The following is an 11,537-nucleotide window of genomic DNA, read 5'->3' as shown; positions in this document are numbered from 1 at the left end:
CTCGTCACAGGATGGAAGCGGTTCCTAGTAAGGCTGCCTTTTGCAATTGACTAATGGCAAATTTGTCAATGCCGATGATGGTGTTCAAGTGGTGCTCCAGTTGTTTTGCTATTGCACCCAAGGTGCATTATAGTTTTTTCCCTCCTTTCCTTCAGCATGGGAAAATCTTTTAGCCCCATGCCCTGCTCTATTTTACCCTGAATTCAATTACACTAAATATTTGCACTTAAGCACAATTGGCTTCCCCATTGATCTGTGCACTTTGCTCTGTTTGGTTGTAATTTAATTCAGGGTAAAATATAGAGGTGGGGAGCTGTACGCGATGGGTTATTGTTTAATAGAAAGGCCGTAAGAACATGCTGTTCAGCTTCGTCTCTCACCTCAATTGATAGTTTTTAACCGTTTAGGCAAACCTGAACTCCACACATGTAGATTGGTGATGGTGTCTTTGCGACCCCCTTTTTTTCTTGCTCTTTTGAGGGAACTTTTAGAAACATAAAACCACCTGTTAGCTATGAAAGCCAGCTGGCTGGCTTAGGGCCAGTCCCTCTCTCTCTCTCAGCCCAATTCCACTCACAGGAATGTTGTGGCGGGGAAAATAGGAAGAGGAACGTAAGTGGAATAGATTCATCGCTTTGAGTTATTGGTAAAAAAATAATAAAGGCAGGATACAATAAATCAGCTAGGAAAGTTCAAGCCAGCTAACTTTTCCTTCCTTTAAAGAAAATAAAAAACATGCTACAGAGTTAGGAGAGTTAGACACTAAATTTTAGTAGACGAACATGGACCCTTGTTGGACAGAGAGAGAAAGGTAATGTGGGGCTGGGTGTCATATGACGTTCATGGGTGGCACGTTACCCAGCCAACCCTCTATGAATCAGAATAACGGAGTTAGAAGGGACCTTGGAGGTCTTCTAGTCCAGCCCCTTGCTCATACAGGAGAGCCTAGACCAGGGGTGCCCCCCTTTATGACTTGTGGACCTTAACACCCAGAAGTCCTGAGCCAGCCATGCTGGGGATTCTGGGAGCTGAAGTTTACAAGTCATAAAGGGGCCATGGTTCCCCATCTCTGCCCTTGACTGGGGGTCCCCAACCTCCAGTCTGCGGACCAGCATCGGTCCGTAGCATGCCAGAAACTGGTCAGCGCAAACAAGCGAAGCTCCATCCATGGGATGCAGGCAGCACGTGAAACCACGTCTCCTCCAGTCTGCAGAGAAGCCTCTCTCCATGGAACAGATCCCTGGTGCCCAAAATGTCTTGGGCCGCTGCCTTATAGCATTTCAGACAAATGGCTGTCCAATCTCTTCTTGAAAACCTCCATCGATGGAGCACCCACAACTTCTAAAGGCAAGACCTTCCACTGGTTATATGTTCTCACTGTTCTCTCCTTAGTTCTAGGTTGCTTCTCTCCCTGATTAGTTTCCATCCATTGCTTCTGTCTCTTGCCTTCTGGTGCTTTGGAAAATAGGTTGACCCCCTCTTCTTTGTGGCAGCCCCTCAAATACTGGAATACTGCTATCATGTGGCCCCTAGTCCTTCTTTTTACTTGACTAGACATAGCCAATTCCTGCAACGGTTCTTCAACATCATCCTTCTGCTTGGTTGACCAAGCTCTGCACTTCCTCAAATCCTTGGAGATAATAAAGAGCTAGTTTCCCTCCCCCCCTCAAAAAAAGGACACTTTTTTTGAATGGCAAGCCAGAAGTGATGTCCCTGCATTTGGAGATGGTGAAGGGCACAGAATAGCAGAAACAGCTGGAAAAATATTTGCACAAAAAACCATTAATGGTTTTAGGAACTTGCTGAGATGGTTAAATGGACTTCCTTGATTACAGAACAGACGATATCTATGTTTATTGCCAATTAGAAATGCCCTGCAGACATTTTAAGAGTAATAGGGGGGAAAAATGAATTCGTGATTTATGGTTCTTTTGATTAGAAAAAAAAACGGATGGCAGGAAAAAAACAGCTTGCCTTTATAAGCGTAGATAGAAGCTTATTTTGCTTTCGTCCTTGCTGTAAAGAAAACCAGAAGCTCCTTCTTTCTAATCACTTCTATTTTTGAAAATTTCTTGACACTGGAGATTTCCAAAGATAGACTAAACTAGACAACCATTTGACTAGGATGGTATAAGATCTCCTGCCTTGGATAGCCCGTTGGACTAGAAGACCTCTTGAGTTCCTTTCCAGCCCTATAATTCTATGTTCTATTTCTTGACCTTTTGTTTTGGTTTTTTTTCACTTTTAGCTCTTTTCTTTTCTTTCTTTCCTTTTCTTTATATTAGATCTTATTAGTTTTTATCTCCTTTGCAAATTAGTTATTAAAGGTCGTTGTGGACTTCCAACAGTTCATTTAGTGACTGTTCGAAATTACAACAGAACTGAAAAAAGTGAATTGTGACACTTTCTCACACAATCGTCACAGCATCCCCTTAGTCACGTGATCCGAATTCAGATGCTTGGCAACGGACTCATATTTATGACGGCCGCAGTGTCCCGGGGTCACATGATCCCCTTTTGAGAACTTCTGGCAAGCAAAGTCAATGGAGAGGCCAGATTCACTTAACAACCATGTTACTAACTTAACAACTGCAGTGATTCACTTAACATCTTGACGAGAAAGGTCGTAAGATGGGGCAAAATTCACTTAACAAACGTCTGGCTGAGCAACCGAAATTTCGGGTTTAATTGTGATTGTAAATTGAGGACGATCTGTATTCTCTCTTCTATTTCTTTCCCTTTCTTTTTTCTTTTTTTCACTTTTGGCTCCTTTCTTTTCTTTCTTTCCGTTTCCTTATATTAGATCGTGTTCCTTTTTACCTCCTTTAAAAATGTGTGGTTATTCTAATTTAGCAATTTGTGGTTTAGATGCCTGAGATGCTGCTTTTGCCTAGCTGAGCTGAGCACTTCGATGCAATTGTCCCTATTCAGTGGAGAGAGCCTGCTCCCCCCCCGCCCCCTCCAGAGACCCCTAATTGCCTTCCCTTTGGATTCTCCCCATCTTATCCCCTGGTTCTGCTTCAAAATGCACTTCTGTGTTCTTCTCTTTCAGTGGAAAACTCAGCCCACTGTGAGTTTCCTTTGCTGCGGGATCTCTTAATCCGGTAAGTTGTTGGTTCAGGAATCTAACCATTTTTGAGTTGGGGTGGTGGTGGAAATGTTTGGACAATCACCTAAATATGAGCCAGCAGTGTGCTGCAGCTGCCAAAAAGGCCAACACAGTGCATTAACAGAGGGATAGAATCAAGATCACGTGAAGTGTTAATGCCACTTTACAATGCCTTGGTAAGGCCACACTTGGAATACTGCATCCAGTTTTGGTCACCGCGATGTAAAAAAGATGTTGAGACTCTAGAAAGAGTACAGAGAAGAGCAACAAAGATGATTAGAGGATTGGAGGCTAAAACATACAAGGAAAGATTGATGGAATTGGGCATGTCTAGTTTAATGAAGAGAAGGATGAGGGGGGACATGATAGCAGTGTTCCAGTATCTCAGGGGCTGCCCCAAAGAAGAGGGAGTCAAGCTATTCCCCAAAGCGCCTGAAGGCAGGACAAGAAGCAACGGGTGGAAACTAATCAAGGAGAGAAGCAACCTAGATAACTAAGGAGAAACTTCCTAAGTGAGAACAATTAACCAGTGGAACAACCTGCCTCCAGAAGCGGTGAATGCTCCAACACTGGAAGTTTTTAAGAAGAGACTGGACAGCCATTTGTCCGAAATGGTATAGGATTACCTGCCTGAGCAGGGGGTTGGACTTGATGACCTCCAAGGTCCCTTCCAACATCATCATCATCATCATCATCATCATCATCATCATCATCATCATCATCATCATCATCATCATCATCATCATCATTATTATTATTATTATTATTATTATTATTATTATTATTATTATTATTATTATCAGAAAGGAAATAGGAGAGCCACAACTCTTGCGTTTTGATGACCGTTCTGGCAAAGTTCCTTGGCATTCCGGTATTCTCCCTTGGTATGCATTCAGTACGTGCAGCAGGAATTCTGGGCTAAAATGGTGGAGGATTCCTGGAGTATTTTTACTGGCTCTATATTTACTGGAGTAACTGAGTGACATGAGTAGCATGAGGTCAGCTAACAAGAGCCAGCCATGGTGGGTCAGGAAGTCCACAAGTCATAATGGCGCCACAGTTCCCCATCTCTGGATTAAGGCACCAGGCTAAAAATTGGGAGACAGTGAGTTCGAATTCCAACGTGAAAGCTGGTTGGGTGACCTTGGGCTAATCACCAGGAGACTGGGAGTTCTAGTTTTGCCTTAGGTATAAAAGCCAGCTGAATGACTTTGAGCCAGTCACCAGAAGGCTCTGAGTTCTACTCCCACCTTAGGCATGAAAACAAGCTGGATGACTTTGAACCAATCACCAGGAGATGGTGAGTTCTAGTCCTGCCTGAGGCATGAAAGCCAACTGGGTGACTTTGGGCTAGTTCCTCTCTCTCAGCTCAGTCCACCTCATGGTTGTGAGGAAAATAGGAGGAAGGAGGTGTATTAAGTATGTTCGCCACCTTGAGTTGCTTATAAAAATAATAAAGGCTGGATATGAATAAATAAAAAATAAATAAACGAGAACGTAGCAATCCAGCTGCTGCTGTAACAAAGTTTAGCCCTAGCTTGTAACTGGAATTACTCCTCAACTGCCTTCTTGGTAAGAAGTAGACAATTTTGCCAAGGCCAAAGCTCTACCAGAAAGAGAACAGTGGCCTGGAGCAGTGGAGCATTTAAGTTTAAGCACATTTAAAAGGACCAGATCAATCTTTTACCATCTATGTTTTGCCAAGATGGACATATTTTTTTAGTGCTCCTCAGGGTCCTACATCTGAAGCTTCATTTCCAGACTGACTTATTTCTGGGACAAGATTTTCAATGACATTGACCACCAGAAGAGTACCAATTTCCTCCTACTTGGGAATTGCCAGATGTGGGTAGCCAGATGTTATTCTGTGGGTTTCAAATGCTCTACCAGAATTGACTTGTTGGATCTTCACGGTTGGATATATATCCATACAGTCCATTAATTTTAGAAGCAGTCGAAGTCGTGATACTCAACAGTTTGCAAAAATGGTCATATAGAGCAGCAGTCCTCAACATTTTTGGCATCAGGGCCCAGTTTGGTGGAAGACAATTTTTCCATGGACTGGGAGGAGAAGAGGAGTGCGCAATTTGGATCCCACACATGCACAGTTTACAGTAGGGTTTGCTTGCTTGCTGCTCACTTCCAGCTGTGTGGCCCGGTTCCTAATAGGCCACGGACCGGTACTGGTCCATGGCCCAGGGGTTGGGGATCCCTGATATAGAGGCTATCAGAAAGAAATATGGTTGTTGTATATTCCATTCTGGTAGTTTCTGGGATGAGAGAAACAGTTTGGGAGCCAAACAATGGAGAATTGGTAGGGAGTTGTCTGGGAATTGCGCAGCAGGTGTCCCAATGAAGTCAGAGATGCTGAAACAAACTTGTAGTTTTATATCAATAAATATATTTTACATCTACATTTACAGCAAACAAGATAGTCAGGCACATCACTACATCATGAGGTAAATTGTCATGAGGTAAATCACAGAACAGCGTGCAGAGCACACAGAAGAAAAAGGCGGGAAAAAAGGGAAACTCCCCCTTTCCAACCACTTGCGCTGATGTCTGTGGAGATTCTCAACCATCCAGGTCACGGATGCTTTTCCAAAAGGCAACTAGACTTTCTTGGGGGGGGGGGGGGTTCCTTGAAAATGTTTTGCTTCTCATCCAAGAACTTTTTCAGTTCTAACTGAATGATGAGGAATGGAAGGGTTTCGTTGATGCCTCTTTTTCTTCTCTGTAGGTCTCACCTCCAGGATCTCAAGGACATCACCCACAGTGTACATTATGAACAATACCGCATCCAGCGCCTCAATGAAAGCAACCGGCTAGCCAAAGGTGGCGACTGGCTGGCACTGAGCTCCCTCACTTATGAGCCACCGGGACAGCATGGTCTCCCCTGCACCGCCTCAGCCCCACCACCCCTCCAGTAGCTGGTGCAGATGGCTTTCCCCTTCCTTTTGGGGGGGGGGATTAGCTGGAGCAATGTTCCCAGAAGACATCACATTCCCTCTGTAGCCCCCATGTCCTCTCAGCATCTATGCCCCACTGCTGGGCACCTTCCTTTTCATCTGTCTTCCATCCAGTTTCACACCTTGGAGAAGAGCAATGCTAGAAGAGCTGGCAATTTAGCCCACATTCCAGGAAAATATCCATGCTGCCTTTGGAAGCAGATTCTTCTTTCCAGAGGTTTGAGTGTGAGCCCACTGTCCCTAGCAGACCTATTTTCTTCCTTAACCCACACCCTAATTCTCTCTTTTGTTTCATCCTAAAGCTAGTGGCTCCATGCTACTTCCCCGTCACACTTGTGGGGTGGGGTGGGGGAGAGACTCTGAAGGTTTCGCGTTGGGTCAAAGATGGAGGTCACAAACTCTGTTAGCCCAAGTGGTGACTCTTTCTTCATTGTAGATAGTCCCAGACTGGGAGGTAGATAGCTGTAAGAACTTAATGAGAGCAAATATGGTCTTCAGATGAAGAGACAACCTTCCTATGTGACTTGGACTGATTGATAGGACCAAAATTACTCATCTGAAAGTAATTGGACAACAGGAGGAATGAGATATCGCAAGCAGTCTTCTGCACAAGAGACCTTTGTCACCGTGCACAAAGCTGTGAGTTTCTGACTGTGGAATGCTCCTTCTGGATACTTCTTGTTCTGAGATCCACGGGCCTGGGACGATGCAGAAGATTTCTTCCAGCCTGGTCCTGTGTTGGTGCAGAAGAAGAGACCTGGAGAAACTCTTCCATTTTCCAGAATTTGCTCAATTGCCCAGGTTTGTGGTTCCCTCCATGACATTGACACTCCTGAGCAAAGGGCTCATGGTCAGCTTGTGAGTTTTTCCAGTTATTACATTAAATTCCAATTTAGAAGATTTTGAGTTTTTCTTTTTTTTTGTCAGGGGCCCCTTACAGAACGGAGCTCCAGAGATTGGGTAGACCGGTCCATCCGTCAGCTATTGGCAATCAGGTAGAGCAGACCCACCCTAAGTCTCTGGTGACCAGACTCACTATCAGCTACTGGAGAACAATCAACCACGGTCAAGATGGCAGGAAGTCAGAAGTCACACACACACACACACACACACACTGCATTTTTGCCCACCTGTTTTTCTGTTTAGATAAAGAAATACCTCTGAAAGAATCCAACAGGGCACAGGTTATCTAGCATTTTATAATTCTATTGGGACTATGATTCTTATAATCTAAATTAGCCAGGCCAAAGGATAGCTGATTGTGCAAAGTTACCATAAAGACTTAGAACAAGTCAAGGAAAGTCATTAACCTACCCTAGTAGAGAAAAAGGGAAGGAAGATGTAATCCTCTGAGGGTCAACTACTGGATAGGCATTATGTTCTCATTTAGAACATGGGGAAACTCAAGGTCCACGTAGGCAGATGTTTTGGGAGACTGACTGTTGCCTTAGGCAAAGGCAAAGAACTGGCCTAGGTGACACCAAAGTAGAATTAGTAACAGTTCCTCTGCTGTTTCACGGAAGAGACAGGTCTATTTCTTGCTTTTCTGCCATGTATTTAGGACAAGGTTCATAAGTCGAGCTATTTTCAAGAGATATGGAAGCTCCTGTTCCATTGCTAGGGTTGGAAGAAATTAGAAGTGAGCGTGATGATAGGGAAAATATATCCTTTGTCAAATATTATGGGCTATTCTTGAGAAACCCCTGCAAACCAGAAGTGCAGAGGTCGCGGCACGTTCTTCCGTGTCTTTCAAGATCCTTGGAATTACGTTTCAAAAAGCATTCTAAAGCATGTAAATCACTTTTGACCCCACGATCAAGGAGTAGGTGGGTGTACTTTGGACTGAGTAGAAAACAACGTGACTTTTCTACCTTCACAAGAACCAGAAAGCAATTTTTGAAAAGGAAGAGTAAGCACAATCTAGAAATGGATGCAACTTTTGGGGAGGACCCCAACCCCTTTTTCACTTTCATCTCTACCCCCTGGAGTCACACAGGCAGAACCTTCATTCCTTCCTAGCTTCGGATGAAGGTCTGAAAGATTTGGTTCCCTGCGCCTACAGCAGGTGCAGTAGGTGGTTATTACCTTATCAACTTCAGTCTCGTTAATCATCTACCTGCCTCTCATTTCCCGGACAAGCCTTTTCCTGCTTTGAAGCAGAAACCGCTTGCAGTGAAAGGCTACAATCCAAAGAGCACAGTTTGACACCCAGGGCGGGCTTCTTCGGCCCTTCCCTTAGGCGAACACTCCTCGAGGTGACGTCATCAACTTTGCATTCTTCCATGAGAACACTCAACGTGGAAAGCTTGACGGGGAAAGATTTTAGCAGAACAGCAACAGCAGCCCTTCTGCTGCTGCTAGTTCGTTTCCCTGGCCTGTCCCAGATTTATCAAAAGTTGAGAGCTTCTAGGAAACTCCCTAAAGCAATGGCAGAGCTCCACCCTCCATTGAGACTTTCAACCATCCCTCCAACTGGGCGTTCCTGGGCTTTGGGGCAGTGCCTAGACTAATATAGTACCGCACCCTCGTAGGCTTTCTGATCAGCTTCTCAACACGCCTTGCTGGGTCTTTCGTCTTTCCTGTGGCCTCTTCGCCCTGCTGGCACCGGGGCCACCATGTCAGTCACCCTTCAGTTCAATGGGCGCTCCCTGATTTCTCCGCTGGGGATCATTCGGTTGTTGGAGATATTTTTCTCCTGCGCTGCTTTCAGCTTAGCAGCTGTCTATGAAAACTACTATGGAAACTATGGGGCTTGGTCGATGTTTACTTGGTGCTTCTGCTTCATCATTTCTGTCTTTGTGGTGATTATGGAGCTGATCAGCCTAGACACGGCCCTACCTCTTTCCTGGCAGGACTTCACCTCTGCCTTCTCCATGCTGGCCACTCTGATGATCTTTACGACTTCCATTGTCTACCCAGCAACCTTCATACCTCTCTGCAAGAGTTACAACTGTGGTTACCAGATTGGGGCTACCGTCATGTCTTGCCTCTGCTTCATTGCCTACACAGTAGAAGTAGGACTCACCCGGGCCAAAGCAGGGGAGCTCAGTAACTTCCTGATTACCATCCCTGGCCTCCTGAAGGTATTTGAGGCCTACATAGCTTGTCTTATCTTCTCCTTGCTGAACAACATTTCCTATTACAAGAGTTATCCTGGTCTGGAATGGTGTGTGGCCGTCTACTGCATCTGCTTCATTCTCACCATGATGATCATCATTCTCACCATTGGACGCTGCCTTGGTTCCCTGCCCATCCCTGTGGAGAAGACTCTCGTGGCCTACAACATCTTGGCTGTTCTCATGTATCTTACGGTGGTGGTCGTATGGCCTTTATACAGCTTTTGGAACAAATCAAGACCTTCGTGTACTTCTAATTCCGCGGGCTGCGCCATGTGGGACAATCACCTGGGAATTACCTTTCTCTCCTTCTTCAACCTCATTGCCTACATCGTGGACTTCGCCTATTCTTACAAAATGGTTTTTGTGACCACACCGGCATAGATTGCTCGTGTCCTCATCTCGCCCACACACACGTGTACATATGGAACTATATTGGCTTATGCTGCTGAACATGGTGAAATCCAAGAAGCATGGATCCAGGAGTAGCGGAGGTTATTGATATCTGAGGTGATGGTGGTGATGGTACTTCTAATCTTATAATTACATGATTTAAATTTTGGACTGTTTTATTTTATACTTGCGGTTAAGTTGGATGGATAGATCCCATTTCATCAAGCGTTGAACCTACCTTCATTCATTGCAAGACTTCTATGAATTACACCCTGATTAGATGTGAGCCCTTCAGGTGTGACTAAAAGTTTGACCCAGGGCCTAAAAATTCTCCCCAAATTTTGGAGAAACTAAGAGTGCTTTAGGCTTTCCAACTTCTGTTTTAAAAGCAGTAGCTGTGAGAAGTGAGAAGATGACGAGCAAAGAAGGAAAATCAGGACTGGAGAAGAAGTTGAGTCCTCCACCAAAAGAAGACAATTTTAATCATCGCACTGAGCTGAGGACACAATTTTTGTCCTCAGATATGTCCTACAGGAATGTTTTCTTTGCCTTTGGACAGAATCTCTTATTCAAGTTAGATGAAACAAGAGATATCCCCGCAGAATATGGAGTGGGAGGGTTATATTGCCGTACCGAGCAGTCAGCTAAAACATGGCTTGTTGGATTATGGATTGCTGAATAAACCACAGTTGGCAATAAAAAGGAAACAGCTGAGTTAATTTTTGGTAGTTTCCCATCTAAATATTAGCCCCATCTGGCACTGTATGAACACCTGCCCATGGACTATCCCTGATAGGCAGACACAAAGGTGAAGGTAAGATCTCCTCTGAGCTGAGTTCAAGTGCTGGCGACTTTATGAACATGGTCGTGTTTTGCGGGCAACAATATAAAGGTGGATTGCCCTTGTCTTCTTACAGGATAGGTTTGGGACTTCTTTTTCTTTCTAGTTTAGCCTACATCTTTGGGGTATCTTCCTACTCCTCCATCTAGGTAATGTGGAGGAGTAGACAGATGACTTTGGGGAAGATATGTGGAGATTGTTGGAACAATATGATCTTAAACTATTAGCGAAATATCAGCTCAGTTTGAACAAACAAAGTATGAGAAGTATTCTTCAATGAAGGAGAATATTTGAAACTCAGAGTTGAAATGAGGGTCCTTTGTGTTCTCTCAGCCTGCTTGTTTTCTTGCAGACATTTCATGACCCAACTAGGTAACATCATCAGTGCTAGTGTGTGCACTAGTCTTTTGAAAGTCAGTGTTTCCCCTTCCCTCCCTCTTAGAGCAAAGAAAGTAAAAGTAGGACAGTCTTAAGTCTCTTTCTCAATGTCCCCAGACTGAGCTCATGTTTTACTAAAAGTCTCTGCAAAATGTCTCCATAATCTCTGTACTCCTTTACACTGCCAGCCAAGCTTCCTTGACATCAGCCAAGACTGCTTAAATCCACCCATCTGGTGAGTCCAATTCACACTGTAAACTAAGCCAAAATCCTTGGTTTATAAACTAGGGGTGCTGAGTTCATAAAACACTGTAAACTAAACTGCAACCTAAACTTAAGGTCGTATGCATTCAGAAGACCAATCTGCCATTCATTAGTGTTTATATCTATACTTCCCTTATATTAAGATTGTAATAAGGATCAAAAACATTAATAGGCACTAATACCAACCTGGCCTTGGATGATCTCAAGCCTCAGCTTGTTAGTAACTTGGTGATAGACCACTGGAAAGTCCCACGGCACTAGACAAGGCTGGGAAGTCAAAAACACATCCCTGAAAAAGACAAGGCCAAACCACGTCTGTTGTGCTGTCAAGAAAACAACATGTGCATGAAGTTGTCAAGAATGCTACAAGGATGTAGCTTCAGTCAAAGGAGACTTACTTTGTATTAGTTGTACTGAGTTTGTAACTAATTTAGGGTCTCGGATAAATAGCAGATGTTTGTGATCCC

At 44.2% G+C, this 11,537-nt stretch overlaps 2 protein-coding genes across 2 annotated transcripts in view; both read left to right on the top strand.

Annotated features, from left to right (window-relative positions):
- Window positions 1–6,062, top strand: part of SEPTIN12 (septin 12) — a 63,679-nt gene extending 57,617 nt beyond the window's left edge. Inside the window, exons 11-12 of the mRNA XM_029284742.1 lie at window positions 3,053–3,104; window positions 5,850–6,062. Of these exons, the coding sequence (XP_029140575.1) occupies window positions 3,053–3,104; window positions 5,850–6,039 (242 nt within the window). The 3' untranslated portion in view covers window positions 6,040–6,062. The remainder of the gene's footprint in view (window positions 1–3,052; window positions 3,105–5,849) is intronic.
- Window positions 6,063–8,563: 2,501 nt separating this feature from the next.
- Window positions 8,564–10,289, top strand: LOC107290374 (myeloid-associated differentiation marker homolog). Its single transcript, XM_015819252.1, has one exon. The coding sequence runs from the start codon at window positions 8,694–8,696 to the stop codon at window positions 9,576–9,578; it is 885 nt and encodes a 294-aa protein (XP_015674738.1). The 5' UTR covers window positions 8,564–8,693; the 3' UTR covers window positions 9,579–10,289.
- Window positions 10,290–11,537: the final 1,248 nt, after the last annotated feature.

The sequence above is a fragment of the Protobothrops mucrosquamatus genome, unplaced genomic scaffold (genome assembly GCF_001527695.2).
Source record: "Protobothrops mucrosquamatus isolate PMUCROS unplaced genomic scaffold, P.Mucros_1.0 scaffold880, whole genome shotgun sequence".
In the NCBI taxonomy this organism is placed as follows: domain Eukaryota; kingdom Metazoa; phylum Chordata; class Lepidosauria; order Squamata; family Viperidae; genus Protobothrops; species Protobothrops mucrosquamatus.
The sequence above is the reverse complement of the archived record's forward strand: the minus strand, read 5'-3'. Positions and strand labels throughout refer to the sequence as shown.

Coding starts and splice junctions, on each gene's coding strand:
- LOC107290374 (XM_015819252.1), top strand. CDS start 8,694: ATGTCAGTCACCCTTCAGTTCAATGGGCGCTCCCTGATTTCTCCGCTG.